The 21,390-nt window shown below is 50.1% G+C and overlaps 1 protein-coding gene across 1 annotated transcript; it reads right to left on the bottom strand.

Annotated features, from left to right (window-relative positions):
• Nucleotides 1–3,719: 3,719 nt before the first annotated feature.
• Afmid (arylformamidase) lies at nt 3,720–21,324 on the bottom strand. The gene is made up of 11 exons (XM_057774797.1): nt 21,267–21,324; nt 18,476–18,566; nt 11,482–11,586; nt 11,353–11,401; nt 8,996–9,081; nt 8,840–8,912; nt 8,622–8,719; nt 8,319–8,397; nt 8,090–8,231; nt 7,564–7,668; nt 3,720–6,104 (listed from the first exon to the last, which is right to left on the bottom strand). Exons 1-11 carry the CDS (start codon nt 21,321–21,323, stop codon nt 6,072–6,074), a joined length of 918 nt encoding a protein of 305 aa, XP_057630780.1. The 5' UTR covers nt 21,324; the 3' UTR covers nt 3,720–6,071.
• Nucleotides 21,325–21,390: the final 66 nt, after the last annotated feature.

Raw genomic sequence — 21,390 nt, 5'->3', positions numbered from 1 at the left:
CCACCTGCAGCCATTCAGCTTTTTATTCACAATGAGAGCATATTTACAGCGTACAATGATTGTTGCGCAGCCTTCGCCATGTGCAATTTCACTGTTATCTGATAGATTTTATTCGTCTCTGACAGTAACCACCATTCTGAGCTGGGTAAGAAGCTGGCAGAATGGGTTTCCTTTTCATCTTAGTCATAAGAAAATTTTGAGGAATTTTTTGAGACAGAGTTGGGAAAGAAAAACAGAGATAGCAAAGGCTCAACTGGGGTCAGAAAAAAGGGCCAGGTTGTGCCGGTCAGTCAGGCCACTTTGACGTCCCAAGAGTCCCTGTTCTCTGAAACACTGCATAGTGTCACAACACTGTGAGGTCAAAGCATTTGGGTCTTCTCTCACGTCAGAGTGTAAAACAGCTGAGTGGCTTATAATTTCTGTCTATGCAAAAGGTGCTCATTAATTTTAAATTATTTTTAGACCAGGCTGCCTGTGCCTCCTGAGTGCTGGTCATTTGCCATTGTTACCTGGCTTCCTCGGCTCATCTACAGTTAAGCAACTCTTGCTAGCCAGACCTGCCTGTCCTTCACCGTACTTTTTTTTTTTTTAGGCTTAATAGGTGTTTTGCCTACATGTTGCAGTGCCCACAGAGGCCAGAAGAGGGTGCTGTGCCTACATGTGTATATGCAGTGCCCACAGAGGCCAGAAGAGGGTGCTGTGCCTACATGTATGTTGCAAAGCCTGCAGAGGCCAGAAGAGGGTGCTGTGCCTACATGTATGTTGCAATGCCGGCAGAGGCCCGAAGAGGGTGTCGATTCCCCTGGAACAGGAGTTAGACAGTTGTGAGCTGCCATATAAGTTCTGGGTACTGAACCCAGGCCCCTGCAAGAGCAACAAGTGCTCTCTTCAGCACTGAGCCATGGCTCCTGCCCTATTCCAAGGTGATTTTTGGTTTTGTTTTGTTTTTCAAGATAGGGTTTCTCTGTGTATCCCTGACTGTCCTGAAACTCATTCTGTAGACCAGGTTGGCCTCCATCTCGGAGATGGGACTGCCTCTGCCTCCCAAACTTAAGTGCTGGGAATAAACGCGTGGGCCACTACTGCCAGGCTGTTTGGGTTTTTTTTTTTGGTCAGTGAGAGAGCTGTGTAAAGGTTTGTGGTGGTCAAGATCTGACCAGGCATTCCTACCCCCACCCCGATTATTCAGTAACCAGCTTCAAACCCCCCAACCTTTGTCAGTCACTTATGTAATGGGACCTGTCTACACGGCCCTGTCTGTTGACCCACCCATTCCTGCTCTAGCCAGGTTATTTGATGGGTAAGTGGAGACTCAGAGCTACTGGGAAAAATCTGGAAGGTGCCTGAGTCCAGGTGAAATCAGATTCTGGAGTTAACCTACAGGTAACTACTGGGGAGGTCCAGCCTTCCCAGGCAGAGTCAGAACAATTCAATAGGGCCTCCCTGCAAAAAAAAAAAAAAAACAAAAAAAACAAAAAACAAAAAACAAAAACAACAACAACAACAAAAAAACCCAAAGCTTTCAAACAAAACCCCCAACAGCTCTAAGTGCACATGAAGGGCCAGTGGCCAGGGCAGGACAACTGGGGAACCAGGAAAAGACCATTATCATGTAGGGGCCTAGTCAGCTCTCCACCATTTTCAAAGACCAAGTGATGGTAAACCTTTCAGTCTGTTAAATAATTTCATAAAAACCTAGCCAGCTGATGGTAGCATACGCCTTTAATCCCAGCACTCGGGAGGGAGAGGCAGGCGGATCTCTGTGAGTTTGAGGTCTACAAGAGCTAGTTCCAGGACAGGCTTCAAAGCTACAGAGAAACCCTATCTCAAAAAGAAAAAAAAAAACCTAAAGAAAAAGATAAATAAAATAATCTGCTGCCTTGCCTGTTGTAACCAGCTGCTGGAGACAAACACTGTCTCTCCTGGCCTGTGAAGACGAGGCCTTCAGTCAGCCCCACAGGCCTTCAATCAGCCCCACAGGCCTTCTTCTGGCTTCTTTTAAACCAATAACTTCTTTTGGGGGGGATTTTTTTTAATTTTAAAAATAATACCTTTAATTTTAAAAAAATATTGTTATTATTATTAGTGTGTGTGTGTGTCCAAGCATAGCATGGCACCTATGTGGAAGCCAGAGGAGTTTTTGAGAGCTGGTTCTCTCTTTCCATCTTGGGATCCAGGCTCGGGATTCAAATGGTCAGTCTCGTTCAGCAAGTGCTTTTACCTGCTGAGCCATCTTGCCAGCCCTTCTTGGATTTTGGAGTTTTGCTAGGGAGCCCTGAATGGCCTAAAGTTCACTATGCTGAGTTTACTGCTTCTCCCGCCTCTGTCCGTCTGCTGGGATTACCGGCAAATATCCTCCCAGCCCTCTTCTCTATCCTTGTTTTTACACGCAGCATCTCGTATATAAACGTGCATTCATTTATGTTTTCTCTCGCCCGTCTTCAGGGATAGCCTAGGGAGCGGCTCCCAGCCCACGTGAGCAATACCCAGGAATGTGGTAGACATCAGAGAGCCCTGGGGTGTGTGAGTCATCTCCTTTGCAACTCCAGAGTGGATTCTGGTCACAGCCCTCATATTCCCACACTGACGTCCCCAGCCCTCTTTCAACTCTTACTGTAAAGAGACGAAGAATTCAGACAAAGTAAACACCCCTCCACGTCTTCCCGGCATCACGCCATCCAGAGCACAGAAACCTTCCCTGTGAATCTTACTAGACTTCTTGTCTATTCATTGCTCTGTTTACACACAGAAATTCTCCCAAGGAGGCAGAGGCAAGCTGACCTCTGTGAGTTCAAGGCCATCCTGGTCCACAAGCCAGGCAGGGCTACACAGTGAAACCCTCTCAAAACCATAAACAGATGATAGATGGGACACACGGAAGCCCGTGACTGTGTGGCCTCGTGGATGACATTCTGAGACTGTGCTACATTGCGTGGTTGACATCTCACTTTCTGTCACTAAGAATGTGTCTTGATTTCCTTTTTTCTTTTCCCCTTGATATTTCGAGACAGGATTTCTCTGTGTAGCTCTGGTGGTTCTGAACTCACTAGGTAGACCAGGCTGGCCTCAAACTCACAGGGATCCGCCTGCCTCTGCCTCCCGAGTGCTGGGATTAAAGATGTGCGCCATCACCATATCTTGATTTTCTATGTGGCACATGAAGATTCTTGCCACTCAGATGTTCGGGTGCTCAGCGACTTAGGATGGGGCTCTGCTCCACTAGACCCCCTGTGAACTGAAATTACCCCAAGCGAAAGAAGCATCTAATAGATCTGACCTCCTCCAGCATCACCAGCCTCCCTTAAAGCTTCTCGGAAAGTCAGGCACGGTGGCTGGAGAGATGACTCAGCAGTTAAGAGCGCTTCCTGCGAGGTTGTGGGGAAAAGGGAACACTTCTGCATTGCTGGCGGGAATGCAAGCTGGTACAACCCCTTTAGAAGTCAGTGTGGCGATTTCTCAGAAAATTAGGAAACAACATTCCTCAAGACCCAGTAATACCACTTATGGGTATATACTCAAAGAATGCTCAATCGTGCCACAAGGACATGTGCTCAACTATGTTCACAGCATTATTTGTCATAGCCAGAACCTGGAAACAACCTAAAGGCCCCTCAACTGAAGAATGGATAAGGAAAACGTGGTACATTTACACAATGGAGTACTACACAACAGAAAAAAATGACAGCTTGAATTTTGCAGGAAAATGGATGGAGCTAGAAAACATTATTTTGAGTGAGGTAACCCAGACACAGATAGACAGTTATCACATGTACTCACTCATAGGTGGTTTTTAAACATAAAGCAAAGAAAACCAGGCTACAAACCACAATCCCAGAGAACCTAGACAATGAGGACACTAAGAGAGACTTACATAGATCTAATCTACATGGGAAGTAGAAAGTAGAAAAAGACAAGATCCTGAGTAAATTGGGAGCATGGGGACCTTGGGGGAGGATTGAAGGGGGGAAGGGGAGAGGCAGGGAGGAGAGCAGAGAAAAATATAGAGCTCAATAAAAATCAATAAAAAAAAGAAGTGCTTCCTACTCTTTCAGGGGATGAGTTCTGTTCCCAGCACCCCTGCCAAGCAGGTCACTATGTAGCCTGGACTGACTTCAAACTGGCTGTGCTCCTTATGCCTCAGTCTCCCCAGTGGTGGGATTACAGGCATGCACGTCCATGTTTGGATTTAAGATTTCTGTGGAAGTAGGAAAGATTCATGGACCCCACAAGGCTTGGCTCAAAAGAACCAAACAGGAGCTGCAAGGCCTGGTTCCAAGCTTATTAAAGCAGTAAATAAACCGAGATCAGACTCAGCCACGTGCAGTAGCCCCAGGAATGAAGCTCGGTGAGTTGCTACCCATGCTGCAGCGGTGTTTCAGGGACACAGCTGCCCGAGAGTCAACCACACTCCTGTCGGTGACCCAGGAAACTCACTGTGTCACTAGACTTGGTGGGGTCATCTTTGGTCTGCTGGTGGTGGTGCCCTTTCTGGGGTGAGGAGACATCTGTCCATATGGTCTCAGGAACAGTCACATGATACAATGATGCCTGAACAAGAGCAGACAGAACTGAAAGTAAACAGCGGGGGCAGCTAGTAGCACGGTCCCCAGTGGGTGATAGAAGGCAACCGGGGCTTAGCTTGTCCGCCCAGAAGGGAACTGGCTCACACAAAGCAATGATTTTGAGAGAAAGAGCGTGCAGATTCTCCACTCTGCATGGCCTCTAGTGTGGCAGAGAAGGGTGAGAAGGGATAGCACAGAATGCGGGTTTGTTTCTTCCAGCTGTGAGGATATGAGATGCCATAGCTAGCGTCGGCAGTCAACTCCACGCAGGTCTAGACACACGTCTGGGTAGGGAAACTCGGTGGAGGAATTGCCCCCATCAGAGCACCCTGTTGCTCGTCTGTGGGATTCTGTCTTAAATGCTAATTTGGGTCCAGAGCACGGTGGGCGGTGTCATTCCTAGGCGCTGTAAAGTGTAAGGAGAAACAAACCCTGCGCGAGTCGCTTTTGGTCACGGTGTTTATCTCCACAACGTAAAAGCGAACTAGACAGAGAGAACCAGAGTCTAAATTAGATGTGTGTCCAAAGGCCCTCTTGCCGCTGCGGCTCCTGGCATGCCCCACCATGCCCGGTTTGGGGAAGCTTTGAAAACGAAGCAGAAACGCCCACATCAGAAGTTCCAGTGGCTACAGGGTAGGCTGCAGGAGTCAGGTCTGGCAGAGCCTGTGGCTCATGGGTCTTCCTGCGTGGCCTCTCTGGGATCACTGCGGGTCTAAGTAAATCCTTGTGTTCGTCTGTACAGCAGGCACAAGCACGGGCTTCTTATTACTGTCATCTTCATGGATGTGTAGGTGTGTAGCTGAGGAACACACATATGACAGTCAAAGGGTAATCTGGAGGCGATGTTTCCTTCCGTATGGGTCCCCAGGGCCAAACACAGGCTGTCAGTGCGGTGCCAACACTCTCCCCTGCTAGGCCATCTCAGCAGCCCTTTTTCTTTCTCAGACAGGGTCTTCCTAGTAGCCCAGGCTGACCTTGAACTCACGTGCAATCCTCCTGCCTCTGTGTTGGGATTCAGGTGAACATGACCACTCTGGGTATGACTCTTTATCTCTCTGTCTCCCTCCCCACCCCTCCTTTATTTTTTCCTTGTTAATACCAGGGATTGAACCCAGGATCCTACGCATGCTGGTCAAGCATTCTACCATTGAGCTGCGGGACCCAGTGGTTGGTTGGTCTCTCTTCATTCCTTCTCCAGACCCCGCCCTCTTTTGTAGTGGGAGATAGGGGCGGAGTGACAGCCCCAGCCCCAGCCAGTTCACACTGATACCGCAAAATGCATAGCGAGCAAGCCAGAAGCGGACTGTCGTGCCCTGTCAGCAGCAGCGGGGCAGACTTGGCCAGATGGTGGCTGTATGCATGTCCCAGTGCCAATCTGCAGGCCTTCCTGGAGCTCCATCCAGGTGGGGGAGAACGAAGCAGAGGTGCGTTCACAGCAGGGTGTTAGGTGGCAGTCAGCTCTTTTCTGGAGGTTTTCTGAGGTGCACACAGGCTGGAGACCAGGTGTCCTCAGAGCGTTGGGAAGACTGTTTTCAAAATGATCTGCAGCAAGAAGAGAAGATGGGAAAGCCCAGGGCTGATGGCTGCCCAGCCGGAGAGCATCTGCAGGTGCCACGCCTTTGACCCCAACACTCAGGAGGCAGAGGCAGGTGCATCTCTGAGTCCCAGGCCAGCCAGGCTACATAGTAAGACCCTGTTTTGGGGAAAAAAAAAAAAAAGAAAAAAAAAAAAAGAAAGCAAAGCAAAAGTCTATGTAGGCTACTTAGAAAGATCCTGTCTCAAAATTTAAAAGTAGGGACTAAGAGGCAGCTCAGCTGGTGAAGCACGTGACAAGTGTGAAGGCCTGCGTTCAGTGTCCCAGCGCCCACATGAAAGGCCGGTACAGTGCACACACGTCACCCCAGTGCTGGGTGGAAGGGCAGAGACAGCTGGGTCCCTGGAACTCATTGGCCAGAAAGTCTAGCAAAGCTCTGGTTCAGTGAGATGCCCTGTCTCAAAAAACAAGAATAACTGAGGAAGATACCGCATGTCAATTTTTTTTTTTTTTTTTGGTTTTTCGAGACAGGGTTTCTCTGTAGCTATGGAGCCTGACCTGGAACTAGCTCTTGTAGACTAGGCTGGCCTTGAACTCACAAAGATCCGCCCGTCCCTGCCTCCTGAGTGCTGAGATTAAAGGCGTGCGCCACCACCACCCGGCTCCGCATGTCAATTTCTGCCCCCCGACATGTGTACACACTCACAAGTTCAATTCCCAGCACCCCAAAATAAAACCAAGCTAACCAACCCCATTCCCTGCTACCAAAGAGGGAAAAGAGAAAAAGATTATTGTTTGTCAGAATCGTGGCAACAATTTTCTCTTTATTCTTTGCCTTTCTTGTTTGTTTGGTTTTTTTTTGGGTTTTTTTTTGGTTTTTGTTTTTTGTTTTTTGTTTTTTTGTTTTGTTTTTTGTTTTTCGAGACAGGGTTTCTCTGTAGCTTTGGAGCCTGTCCTGGAACTAGCTCTTGTAGACCAGGCTGGCCTCGAACTCCCAGAGATCCGCCTGCCTCTGCCTCCCAAGTGCTGGGATTAAAGGCGTGCGCCACCACCGCCCGGCTGTTTTTTGATTTTTGAGACAGAATTTCTCTATGTAGCTCAGGATATCCTAAAACTCGCTCTGTAGACCAGGCTGGCCTCAAACACAGAGATCCACCGGCCTCTGCCTCCTGAGTGCTGGGATTAAAAGTGTGCACCCCCACCGCCCAGCCGGCTTTCACTTTTGCACTTAAACACAGGCCAGTGGCTTCCCTCTGCCCTGTCACCCTGGTCATAGCAATACAGAGTTCCCACCTGGCAGATCCCTCCACACTGTGGGGATAAAGTGGGCTACAGAAAGTCCAAGATGGGGCCTCAACCTCTGGATGCTAAGGTAAACCAAGCCCCCCACATAGCCTTCCTGTTTTGGGGTGATGGGATCCATACTCCCATTAGAAGGGCTGTGGGAGGTGAAGGGTTGAGCCCCACCTGGGTGAGTTCATCATCCTCCCGGGTCAGGTTCTCTATGATGTCAAAGTGATCCACACCACGCAGCTGCTGGAAAGAGGCCTTCCACCCCACTCGGCACAGCGTCTGGACGGGAATGAGGGGTGTAGATGTAAGAGTCCGGCTGGGAGAGGTACGGCTCTCAGGGTCCAGGGTATGGCAGGTTCATTTGAATACATTTGTTGAATGAATGACCGTCTTCAAGTCCGGTTAGATAAAATAGGTCGATTTATCACAGCCCTGGGGATCGTACCAGGGCCTTGCTCATGTCACCACCGAGTAGCGTATTGCCTTTCGTTTTAAAACTTGAAACAGGGTCCAAGTTAGTCAGGCTGGCCTTGAGTTCACTTTACAGCACATCCAGACCTCATGGTCCTCTTGCCTCAACCTCTGGAGTAACTGTTATCAGGGTGTGTACCACCAAGCCCAGCTCATTTGGACAGAATAACAAGGAAGACGACATCACATGACCCTCAACCAGACGCCATTAGCTAGCCATTGGCAGTACCTCATAGAACTCCCTGGACTGTCGGTGGAATTCTGGGGACTCATGCTGACCCACAACCACCAGCACAGGACAGGCTGGACCCACAGGCCTCGCTGGAGCTACCTCCAAGTACCGAAGTGGGCTGTTTCTCTGAGCATCTTCCCTGGGAGAGAAAGAGTGGGGCAGTCAGGATACGGGGAACACAGGCCTCAGGCTGGGGCTGGACATGGGCAGAGGGCAGACAACTCACAGGGTCATGAGCAGAGGGGCATTCTGGGAGGTGGCTATGATAGGCTCCAGGTCATAGATCCCGCTCACCAGGAGAAAGCCTGTGTAGGTGAGAAGTTCAGGCCAGGGGCCAGGCCCAGAGAGATGGACCCACCCACCCTCCAGGTCAGCACCCTAGTCACTAGCCTCTCAAGCAGTTGCTCAACCCTCCACCCCTCCAGCGAGGGGAAGGGTTGCCTGGCCAGGTCCCGGACCCTCAGAAACCTTAAGGGACAGATGCCAGCCTGGGCTACGTGATATCCTGTTTTGACAAACAGTAAGAAACCTTGTAGGTTGGGCATGACACCATGCTTCGTCCAGCTGGCAAGGAGCACCATGGCGGCTAGGTGAGCTCCTGCAGAGTGTCCACAGATGTAGATTCCCCTGGGTCAGACGGAGAGCCTGGTTACATCCACTTCCCTACGGCATCAGGAGTCCCAGGCTGCACCTGGCTCCACAGCTGCCCTCCTGTGGTCCACCAAGGGCATCGGCAGCAATACCTACTCGTTGCTCGGATACCGCCTCTGCAGAAACACAACGCTGCGGGTCACCTGGTCCACCATCCGGTCCAGTGTGCCTGAGCAGAGGAAAATGCAGGGTGAGGATCCACCAGGGGCTCTACCCTCACAAAGCCCTGGCCCCCAAATCTCCAGAGGCTACCTTTGGGTGCAATGTCGTAAGCCACTACAGCCACGACCACCCCTTGGGCTGTCAGCGGGTTCACCATGAAGGCCGAGACATCCTTACTGTGGAAAGACAGAGACGGAGGCTGGAGAGCGGGGTCTTCCAGGACAAAGGTTTGGTTCCTAGTTCCCACTTGGAGGCGTACAAACATCTGTAACTCCAGTCCCCTCTCTTAGCTCTGCATGCATCAGGCATGTACACGGTGCACATACATATATGAAGGCAAGACACTTTACACTATATAATAAATAATAAGAATAAACAAATGTCAAGGAGCGTGTATGTAATGCTATACTTGGGAAGGAGAGGCAGGAGGATCAGGAGTCCAAGGTCATCCTCAGGTACTTACCAAGTTTGAGGCTAGCCTTGGCTACTTGAGACACAGTCTGAAAAAACCCAAACAATATAAAAAGAAAGATAAAGGCTGGGTAGTGATAGTGCAGGCCTTTAATCCCAGCACTGGGGAGGCAGAGGCAAGCGGATTTCTGTGAGTTTGAGGAAAGCCTGGTCTACAAGAGCGAGCTCCAGGAGAGGCTCCAAAAGCTACAGAGAAACCCTGCCTCAGAAAAAAAAAAAAAGCTAAGGAAGTGACAGCTGGAGGCGACTTGACCATGACGCTGCTTCCCTGCGGTCCTGAACACACCATGTGGCAGGTTTCCCATGCACGCAGGACACCGTGTGCTGAGAGAAAAGAACAGGCTGCCCTTACTCCGTCATGCTAGCCACAGGAGCCTGGGGACTTTAACCTCGAGCTGGCTCTGTCCGTCGGGAAGGAGAGACAGTGTTCCTTCTCTTAGCAAGTTGTGAGCGCCAGAGGTCAAAGGTGTAGAGACTGTTAAATGGAATAAAAGAGTGATGAATAAGTGAAAAAATAAAAAACTGAGCCTGCTGGGGGAGGGGCGGGACAGATCCAACGGCAGCCATCTGTAGGGTAGTCCTGAGAACAGCCATGCCCTCCATGATCCTAAGTGTCCGTCTTCCCAACGCCGGGGCACCTACTGTATGCACACAGTATGTGTGTGTAATCATGTGTGTATCTCAAGTACGCCAGGCTGGCCTCAAACTCTCTACATAGCTGAGGAGAACCCAGAACTTCTGATCGTCCGTCCTCCACCACCCGATGGCTGGGTTCACCAGTATGCACTGCCACACTCAGTGTGATTCAGTGCTGGCAAAGGAACACGGGGTTTCACGCACACCACAGGAATTCTACTGACCTAGCTCCATCCCAAGCTCTTGCTTTGTGTCTTCTGAGACAAGGCTGGCCTCAAACTTGCAGAAATCCTCCTGCCCCAGCTTCCCTGTTCTTAGTTTCCAAAGCACTGATATTCCATGTCCTCTTGGTCCCAAACAAACCTGTGTAGTTGGTCATTCTGACGTTTCTTTGACAAACAAGTTGACCAGACACACTTTTCAGTACATGTAGAAACTTGAATTCTATCTCCTGAAAATGTATGTCCAAATCCTGCACCCAGGAGCTCAGGCTATGGTCTTACGGGGAAATAGCATCTCTGAGACAGAACTGGTAATCTTGGTTTATTTTTAAAAAAAACTTAGCAGAGATGGACTGGAAATATGGCTCAGCGGTAAAGAGCACTGGCTGCTCTTTACAGAGGGCCTGGGTTCAGTGTCCAGCACCTACATGGCAGCTCACAACCACCTGTAACTCCAGCTCCAGGAGACTGATGCCCTCTTCTGGCCTCCTTGGGTACTGCAAGCATGTGGTGCACAGACATACATGCGCACAAACAGCTGTGCAGTGATGGTACATGCCTTTAATTCCAGCACTCAGGAGGCAGAGGCAGGCAGATCTCTGAGTTCAAGGCCACCCTGATTTATAGAGCGAGCTTCAAGACAGCCAGGTATACACAGAGAAACCCTGTCTTGAACCCCACTCCCCAAAAAAGATGTATTACTTATTTTTGTGCATGAGTGTGTGTATGTGCACATGAGTACAGTTCCTGTGGATGCCAGAAGAGGGCATCAGATCCCCTGGAGCTGTTGGGTGCTGGAAACCAAACTCAGGTCCTCTGGAAGAGCAGTAAGCGCCCTTTAATGCCAAAGCCATGTACCCAGCCCTAATGCTGTCTTTAAGAGGAGAGGGAGCTCTGGGACACAGGCATCAAAGACCATGTGAAGGCAAAAGTAGAAGCTGGAGACACAGCCATAGCAGAGGAACACCGCACCTTCAGGCTGACCCCGGAGCACCGTCGTTCTGACTTCCTACCCCACAGAGGTGAGAGGTCACACTTCTCGTCTTGCAGGTGTACCTCGTGGTAATGTGTCACAGCAGCATGGGAACACCAATCCCCTGTTACCCAGATCCCACTCACCTTCCGCTCTGCCAGTATCCTCCATGAAAGAACAGGAAGAGGGGGAAAGCTGCAACAAAAGCCAGGGGGCGCTGGTGAGCCAGACACCCAGCTGCCTCTGCTGGGGACCAGGAGCCCTGCCCATCTCACCCTTGGAATCCTCATCGGGAAAGTAGATGTCCATTTTCTCCCCCTCGCCATCGCCATAGGGGACATCCAGCTGATTTCTCCTAGTGGCCTGGGCTTTCCTGGTGGCTGTAGATGCAGACAAGCTGTTGTCAGTTAAGCCCAGCCCAGCAAGTCCTAGGCGGCTGTAAAAATTGGTCAGTTGAGGCTTTCCCAGCCCTGACTTGTGGTCACCTGCAGACCCGTGGTCCCCGCAGCCACTGTTTCCCTGTATTCTTGTTACATACACCACCAGAGAGCACACAACTGTCTAAGCCTTTGGAAAAGCTGGGGCTGGAGAGGTGGCTGCCCTGGCAGAGGGATTGAATTTCACTCCCAGCACCCACACTGACACTGAGGAACTTATCTGTAGCTCCAGCTCTGGGCACTGGACACCTCTGGCCTCTTTGGGTCAGAGTCTACACAACGTGGAAGACTACTGGACCCACATCCCCCACCCCGACTTTTGTTTTGTTTTGTATTTTGTTTTCGAGTCAGGGTTTCTCTGTGTAGCTTTGGAGCCTGTCCTGGGACTCTGTAGACCAGGCTGGCCTCGAACTCACAGAGATCCACCTGGGATTAAAGGTGTAGGCCACCACCACCCTGCAACAACCCCCTTTTTTGAGTAAACAATGTTTTGTCGACAGCACTGGGTAGTTAAATATCTAAATTATCCCTACCTCACACCACAAAGATCAACTCCAAATATGTCAAATAAAAACCAACTTTTAGAAAGCCCCAAAGGAGCCGGGCGGTGGTGGCGCACGCCTTTAATCCCAGCACTTGGGAGGCAGAGGCAGGCGGATCTCTGTGAGTTTGAGACCAGCCTGGTCTACAGAGCTAGTTCCAGGACAGGCTCCAAAACCACAGAGAAACCCTGTCTCGAAAAACCAAAAAAAAAAAAAAAAAAGAAAGCCCCAAAGGAGCAGGCGAGATGGCTTAGCAGGTAAAGGAGCTTGTCACCAAGCCTGAAGATCTGAGCTCAGTCTCTGGGACCCACGGCGCGAGGAGAGAAATGGTTCCTGAAAGTTGTCCTCTGCTGCACACACGCTACAGCACACACACGCTATAGCGCGCACACACACGCTACAGCGCACACACACTACAGCACACACACATGGTACAGCGCACACACACGGTACAGCACACACACACACACTACAGCACACACACACGCTACAGCGCACACACGCTACAGCACACACACACTACAGCGCACACACACTACAGCACACACACACGGTACAGCACACACACACGGTACAGCACACACACACACACTACAGCACACACATGCTACAGCACACACACACACTACAGCACACACACGCTACAGCACACACATGCCCTCACACACCTCACACACTCCTTAGAGGATGACGGCAGAACAGGTCTTCATGACCCTGAAGTCAACAAAGGCCACACACACCTAGGACCCCAGGAATAATATTCAGAAAAGAAATAAGAGATTTGGCTGTGATCTGCCAGCACTTGGGAGGCCAAGGCAGGAGGGTCTGAAGGTCAGCCTGGGCTACACTGCAGGAAAGACTCTTTCCCAACAAAACAAAGTATTTCCTCATGTAAAGAGCCAGCAGAGGTCACAGATCCTAAACGGAGGGTCACGGTCATATTGTTGTGTCTCCGCTGCTCTGGCCACGGCTCCTCGGCTGCTGAAGACTCTTCCTCCACCACCTATCCACAATCAGGGTCCCTCTCCCATCAGCACTGAGACTTCCTGGTGGGCTCTGTCTTCTCTAGTCCGCGGAAGGCAGTGACATCCCTCTCTACTCTTCCTGCTTCTCCCTGGACCCCTGTAGCCAGCCGCCAGTGTGCACCTGTCACACCGTGGCCACTCCCTGGCTGAGATCCATCCTTCGCCCTCTATGGGTTATACTGGGCTGCCATAACAACACGCCCTACCCCAGAACTTCACTCTCCCCAGTTCTGGAGGGTGGAGGTCCAGCGGTTGGCATCTGGTCAGGACCCTCTCTCCTTGGGCTGCAATCCTGCAGGCAGGGCTTCACTGTCTCTGGGATGATCCCTCCCATGCCCAGGCTGTCGCAAACCACCCTGCTGAAAACAGCCTTGTCGGTACGTGTTGACCCCGGGAACAGCACCCACAGGAAGTGTCACTTCTAGGTCAGAGGGTGGACATGCTTGTCATCAGGAGGATCCTGCCAGTGCCCTCCATAGAAGCTTCAAGCAAGACAGCTGATGCCTCAGGGTCATCAGCACAGTGGCCAATCAAAAGTTAGCGATTTCATTAAGAGCCCTGACAGCTTGCCTGACTGGGTTAGATTACATAGTGCTAAAACTACATTTTTTTTTCTTTTTGTTTCCTTTCAAGACAGGGTTTCTCTATGTATCCCTGGCTGTCCTGAGACATAGTCCAGGCTGACCTTGAGCTCACAGAGATCTGCTTGCCTCTGCCTTAGCATGCTGGGATTAAAGGTGTGCACAGAACCACCGGGCTGAAACCATATTTTGGTTCTCAGTTTAAGAGAAGAAACAAAACCACTGTAGGTGAATGGTGTTAGCTCACAGAAATCTCAGACATTCAAAACACCACTGACCAGAGAACAAGAAACTGCCCCTGGCCAGGGAGTGGTCGTGCATGGAGTCTCGGTCTGGTCTACAGAGCAAGTTCTAGGACAGTCAGGGCTGTTATACAGAGATGCATGCAGGCAAAACACCCATATGCATAAAATAAAAATAAAATATATTTAAAAAAATTAAATCAATCTTTAAACAGTAACCACAAAAAGTATTTGCAGAAGGAACCGGAGGGAGAGGCTGGATTCAGGCACCTGCCCACCCACTAAAAACCTTAGGAAAGACCAGCGAGATGGCTCAGCAGGCAAAGGAGCTTGCTGCTATAGCAGTGATTCTCAACCTGTGGGTCGCAACCCCTTCAGGGACCACATATGGGGTATTCATATCACAATACATAATAATAAAAAATTACAGTTGTGAAGTAGCAATGAAAGGTTTTCACAGTTTGGGGTCACCGTCACACGAGGAACTGTATTAGAGGGCACAGCTTCAGGAAGGTGGAGAACCACTGTACTACAGTGTGGTAAGGAACCTGCATTTGCCGCTGGCCCACAGCGAGCAAATAACAAAAAGGCAAAGCAAACTGGTGAACGCTCATGGGGCACTCCCAAGAGCCAAAGTTAGAAACCACCCGTGAGTGCGCAGAGGGGGGACCGAATTGTGGGGCACAGTGGAATATTCCCGTACCCAAGGGTCGCAAACCTGTTACCTGCCGCCACATGGAACCATCTGAGACAAGACCTAATGTACCCTCTGTTAGGGAGGCAGCTTCAGAGGGGAGGTGCCGGGGGCTGGAGGAGCCAGGATGGGGAGCCACTGCGACGGGGTACGGGGTTTCCTCTACCGATGATTAAAACGTCTTTGAACTAAAGCCAGACACGTTCGTTTGTAGTTCTTGCACTTGAGAAGCTGAGGCAGGAGAATTTCAGAGTTCAAGGCTGACCGGGCAACACAGTGAACACCAGCACATCCAAGGCTATAAAGCAATAATAAAGGAAGAATTGGGACTAGTATTTTCTTCATCTTATCGCAGAGGGAAAATCCTAATTGTAAGGTAAGGCCTACTAATCAGTCAAGGGGGAGAGCCTGCTGTCAATCATAAAGCCCCACCTAGCTATCCATGGAGCTGATTGGTCTTTTGAGAGCCAAGGCATGCCTTGAGCTACAGGGAGCAGGAAGTGTACCAAGCCCCAAGTTAAGGCTCCTGGCAGCTAAGCCCAGGCTGCTGATATATCCAATGTCTCCCGTCCACCCAGAAGACAAGCAGCCTTTGTGTACGGCACACCTGAGTCCTACCGTGGCCACTCAGCCTGCAGACCAGAGCTCCCAGAAGGAAGTCACACAGTTATTGCATGCAGTCCCCCACACATAAGTCAACTAAATCTTAAAAAAAAAAAAAAGTCATGGGGATCTAGAGAGATGGCTGTATGGTTAAGAGCACAGACAGCTGTTCCTCTAGAGGACCCGGGTTCAATTCCCAGCATCCACAAGGTAGCTCGCAACTAACTGTAAATTCTAGTTCCAGGGGATCCGACATCCTCACACAGACATACATGCAGGCAATACACCAATGCACATAAATTATTTTTCTTTTTTCTTTTTTTTTTAATATTTATTTATTATGATACAGTTAGCCAGAAGAGGGCACCAGATCTCATTACAGATGGTTGTGGGCCACCATGTAGTTGCTGGGAATTGAACTCAGGACCTTTGGAAGAGCAGGCAATGCTCTTAACCGCTGAGCCATCTCTCCAGCCCCATAAATTATTTTTAAAAAGGTTTATGAAAATAAACAAACACAGCTGTGAAGTAGGGTAGGCGCACACCTTTTATCTCAGCACTGGGAGACAGGGGCAGGCGGATCTGGAGTTAGAGGCCAGCCTGGGCTACACAGTGAGATTCCTGTCTCAACAAGAACAAAGTAACTAACTCACACAGGGCTGGACTGGTTTTCTCTCTTCTACCCTTGCAGGCAGGTTCTCTGAGGTGGCTGGAGAATGGTTTCCAGCTTTTCCCCAACAGAGTGAGATTACACCCCCTCTTCCAGTCCTCTTTCCTCACAATGAGGTAACCGCTGAGCCTCGCAGGCAGCTCTGAGGAAGCCTTGGGATAGCCTAGAAACTCAGCTGAGAGAAGTGGTTTCTGGTTAGTAGCTGGGCGGGCAATTTGACCTCATCGGGCAGGGAAGTGGGGCATTCCTGTCAGACATAAATTATAAGAAGGCAGAGAGAGAGTTGGCTTCTACCAACTCAATAATTAAGGGCAACATTTCAATGAGAAGCCTGTTGGCTTTGGTCTGGTTTTGTTGCTGAGACTGGTAGCGTGTAGAAGTAGCTGAGCATGCCCAGCGCTCCCGTTACCAGTGACAGAGGACGGGATTACAGTATAGATTTAAAAATAAAAAAGTGGGGCCAGTGTGATGTCTTAGCAGGGGAAAGCCGCCTGCTGTCAGTCAAGACTGACCACCTGTTCCATCCCATGTGGAGGAACAGAATGAGACCAGACGCCAGCACGTTGCCCTCTGACCTCCACATGCACACATGGTACTTGTGCCCACATATATACACTCAAAACAAGTGCACCCTACAGTGGTGGTGCATGCCTTTGATCTCTGTGCATCCGAGGCTAGCCTGGTCTACAAAGGGAGTTCCAGGACAGCCAGAGATGTTATGCAAACTCTGTGTCGAAAAAACATAATAATAATAATAATCCTTTTTTGAAAAAGACATTTTAAAAAATGCTAGGGCCTAGGGACTGGCTCAGTTGGTAAATGTGCTTGTCTGGGAAGCACAAAGAGGGCAAAAGAGGAAACAAAACTGAAACCCAAGCCTGCCAGGACAGGGCTCACTGTGTAGCCCTAGCTGGCCTTGAACTCATGACCCAGACACACTGGCCTTGCACTCACAGAGATCTGCCTGACGTGCTGGAATTAAGGGTGTGCACCACCAGGGCAGCCCTGCTAGCATTTCTTGACAGCTGACCACAGAGGCCTGTGTGCAAGCACTAGCTACTCTGAACTCTGACCTTTGGCTGGTGATGTCCTTCCTCCACCCCTGCTGGCCTTTTTACCCTTCTAGACAAGAGCCGGCCACAGCGAGGACGCTTCAGAGCCCAACCCAGGAAACAGCTCCAACCCACACTAAAAGGACAAGAGAGAATGTGTGGATTGAAACCCTGAAGCCTGATCCTCCCCCGGTTATCTCCATTGAGGAAACTCCCCAGGGCAGGGTTCTGAGACCAGGCAGTTGGCCAGCATCCAGTTCCCCGTTTGAGCAAACAGCTAGCTGCCCCCACATCCAAGTTCTCCTCTGAGTGGACAGCGAGCGGCCTCCACATTCCAGTTCTCCATCTGAGCAAGGAAGACAGCTCTCTGCCCTCCAGCTACGCAGCACCACAGCACTCTGGGGCAGAGGGAAGACCTCACAAGCACAGGCCCCAAACTCTGATTGCTCTAAAGGAAACCAAAGTTTAATTTCCTTTCCTTCCTCCCCTCTCCCTTCCTTCCCATCTTCCTAGACATGGTCTCCTGTATCCCAGTCTGGCCTGGAATTCTCTATGGCACTGAGGATAGCCTTGAACCTCTGCCAGCCTCCTGTGCTAGAATCACAGGCATGCATGACCATGCAGGTTCATGCCCCACTGAGAACTGAACCCCGGGCTCTGTGCACGCTGGGCAAGAGTCCTACCCACCAGTCTTCCTCCAGCACCCCCGCTGCTTTCTGTACAGAGCAACGATAGTGATCGGCATCTGCAACCCAGCACTCAGGAGGCCAAGTTCAAGGCCAGCCTGGGTTACATAGTATATTGGAGGCCAACCTAGGCTACACAGAAAGACCCTGTCTCAAAATAAAATAAAACAATCAAATTAAAAACTGCTGGTTGGTGGTGGAGCATGCCTTTAATCCCAGCACTTGGAAGGCCGAGGCAGGAAGATCTCTGAGTTTGAGGTCAGCCTGGTCCATAGAGAGAGTTCCAGGACAGGCAGGGCTGCTACACAGAGAAACTTGGTCTTGAAGAACAAAACCAAAAAGAAAAAAAAAATTTAAAAAATAGCAACAATATCTTGCTTTTTTTCCCCCTTTTTTTTCAGCTCCCATTTCTGTGCCAAGCATAACCCAGCCTTGTAGAGCAGAGCTCTCGGCCTTCCGAGGGCTGCGCCCCTTTAACACACTTCCATGAAACCCTTCCATTGCTACTGTCGTCTGCTACCATCTATTATCAATATTTCCGATGTTCATGACCCGCTGCCTTAGAGCCTGGAAGCCCTTACCAACCAGGAGGGAGAGGAGGCTGTGTCTCATAGAGCCTGGCCTCACCCAGGCCTCTCTGCCTCCAGCTCTGTCCCCACCTCCTGCCCCAGCAGAGGGGGCTGGTGTAAGGGAAATGTCCCTCAGTGCTCAGTATCCGCAGAGGGGTCCCACAGTACCCTGGATTCCCGTCTCCACGAAGGTGTTGACAACATCCTCTGCTTTCATCCGGACGACCCACCTGCTGGGGGAGTACTGCTTCTCCAGCTCCTGTGGGCAAGACGGGGCTCGTGAGACGCCTGCTCTCAGCTGGGCTTGTCGACTCACCCCACCCCACGACAGACGTTCCCCTCAGCTTTTCTGTCCTGAAAAGACCCTCTGTAATATGCTCAGCTTCCTCCAAGTCTTTTCTTTTCTTTTTTTGGTTTTTCAAGACAAGGTTTCTCTGTAGCTTTGGAGCCTGTCCTGGAACTAGCTCTTGTAGACCAGGCTGGCCTTGAACTCACAGAGATCCGCCTGCCTCTGCCTCCCGGGGGCTGGGATTAAAGGTGTGCTCTTTAAGTCTTTTCAACTTCCACTCCCCACACCCTCCACCAGCTGTCCCCAATTAGGTATTTCAGGGGAACACCTAAGGTGCCCTTAGGTTCGTGATAAAGGGGCACCCCAAAGGCAGCCATGCCTTTAGCCAGCTAACAGCCTTAATGAGAGATGAGGTCTATAAAGGTGTTCAGTTAACGACACTGGGGAGTGGCACAGTCCTGCAGAAACTGAGACCACAGGAGGCCAGGCAGCTCTGTGGCCATTGGTTCTGGGGTCAAATGGCGCAACTCCATTTTCCTGGGAGGACAGTGTTCTGATCACAGGTAGACACAGGGTCACAGGGACAGAAGTGAGTGGGAGAGAAGAAACCAAAGGTCAGTTTGCAAATAACCAGCCAGATGGCTAAAACATGGGGTGTGGGGAGGCTAGGCAGCTGGGGGACCACGGTGGGGGGCTAGGCAGCTGGGGCATGGTGATGCTCACCTGTAATCCCAGCACTGTGGAGGCAGAGGCGGGAGGAGCAATGCAATTTTGAGGATAGCCTACAACTAGCAAGTTCCTGGGTAGCCAGGACCTTGCCTATAAATAGTAAAAAGAAGGAATGTGGATCAGTGGCAGAGCGCAGCACCATGAGTTAACACAGGGGGTAAGGAGGAGACTGATCACAGCTAAAGGACCCTGAGCAAACACCATGGGGCTCTATCTGGAAGACAGTGTGCCATCACACAAGGGCTGGGGCTGACCCTCGTCAGCTTTCATTGCTTACTGGCTGTCTCTAGCCCCAGTATCCTCATCGGTATAACGGGGATCAGCACCCCCATTACAGGGCTAAGAGGGAGAAGGTATAGAATAAGAGAAATAACATCGACCACTCAAACACAGTGGCCTCCTCCTGTTGAGTGGCACTCATGGTCAGAGGTCTTCTGAGCTGTAGAACCCTCTCATTCAGGTTGATACCCATTGGATGTTAGGGCTCCACTTGGCACCCCCAACTGTTATCATCTTTATACGTAGCCGGAGCTGGCCTTGAACTCCTATCTTCTGACTCGACCTCCCAAGTGTGAGATTATACCCACATGCCAAAATCTTTTTTTTTAATTTTTAAATCAGTGTATTTGTGGGTGTATATATATGTGTGTGAGAGAGAGTGTAGTATGTGTACATGACTGCAGGTTTCTCAGAGCATCCTCCTGGAGCTGGAAGTTGTGAGCCGTCTGATGTGGATGCTGGGAGTCTGACTCAGGTCCTCAGGAAGAGCAGGGCATACTGACTATCTCTCTAGCCCCTTGCTGTCATTTTTACTACTAGTATTTATGACGAATACTATTTATCTTTTTTTTTTGTTGTTTTTTGTTTTCTTTTTGTTTTTTTGTTTTTGAGACAGGGTTTATCCGTGTGCCCCTGGAACTTGCTCTGTAGTCCAGGCTGTCCTTGAATTCACTGAGATCCGGTTGGCCTCACTGCCTCTCCAGTGCTGGGATTAAAGGCATGCCACCACCACCCGACTGTTTTGTTTTTTCAAGACAGGATTTCTCTGTGTAGCCCTGGTTGTCCTGGAACTTGCTTTGTAGACCAGGTTGACCTCCAACATAGAGATTCATCTGCCTTTGCCTGGGATCAAAGGTGTGGGCACCACGGGGCTGACAGATAGTTGTGAGAAGGACAACAAACAGTGTCCCTAACTTTCAACAGATTCTGAAACGACTGTGATCTAAACAAAAAACCTTGTTTAAATAATACACGCTAACCAGTCAAGAAATCATAACGGAATAGGAATTATCGAATGCAAAAATGTGCCGTCATGTTTTGTGTATGCAATTGGTAACTCTTGCAATACTCCAGAGTAACCAAACACAAACACAGTGCAAAGAACACTTCTAGTGGCTGGAGAGATGGCTCAGCGGTGAAGAGCACTGACTCTTCTTCCAGAGGTCCTGAGTTCAATTCCCAGCAACCATATGGTGGCTCACAACCATCTACAATGAGATCTGGTGCCCTCTTCAGAGGTTCAGGTACACATGCAGAGTATTGTATTCATAATAAATAAATAAATTAAAAAAAAAACGCTTCTAGGCATGCTAAGTGAGCCACAAAGACTTTTAGATGAAATTAAAGGAATATTCTGAAGACGCTTAATACTGTCTGTCCCTGAAGATGCCTGCGACCCACAGTAAGGACCCCCAATTTTTAACATCTTCCAGACTGGTTATATAAACATAGACCCACATTGTACAACCTCAGAATAAGGTTCAAACCCTCAGCCCCTTAGTTCTGCAGGACTGAATTTAGTTTTCGCTATCTTGTCTTGTAAACCAGGTTAACAGGCTAAACCTGCCCTGATAGGAGAAAATGAAGAAATCTGGCGCTCAAGCCTTGCAAATCTGATAGGTGGGCACCAGTCCGGGTTCTGGGCGGCTGTTCATCACCTACCTCTGCAGACAGGGTCTTCCAGGTCGCCTCGCCCGCGGGAAGCACAGGGGCTGCCATAGCCGGGTGAGTGCCGAAAGCTCTGAGCGCCTCGCGTCGGCCTGACTAAAAGAGAGGGGGCGGGGCT

Source organism: Chionomys nivalis, chromosome 7 (genome assembly GCF_950005125.1).
Source record: "Chionomys nivalis chromosome 7, mChiNiv1.1, whole genome shotgun sequence".
In the NCBI taxonomy this organism is placed as follows: domain Eukaryota; kingdom Metazoa; phylum Chordata; class Mammalia; order Rodentia; family Cricetidae; genus Chionomys; species Chionomys nivalis.
This window is presented reverse-complemented; position numbering and strand designations above follow the sequence as displayed.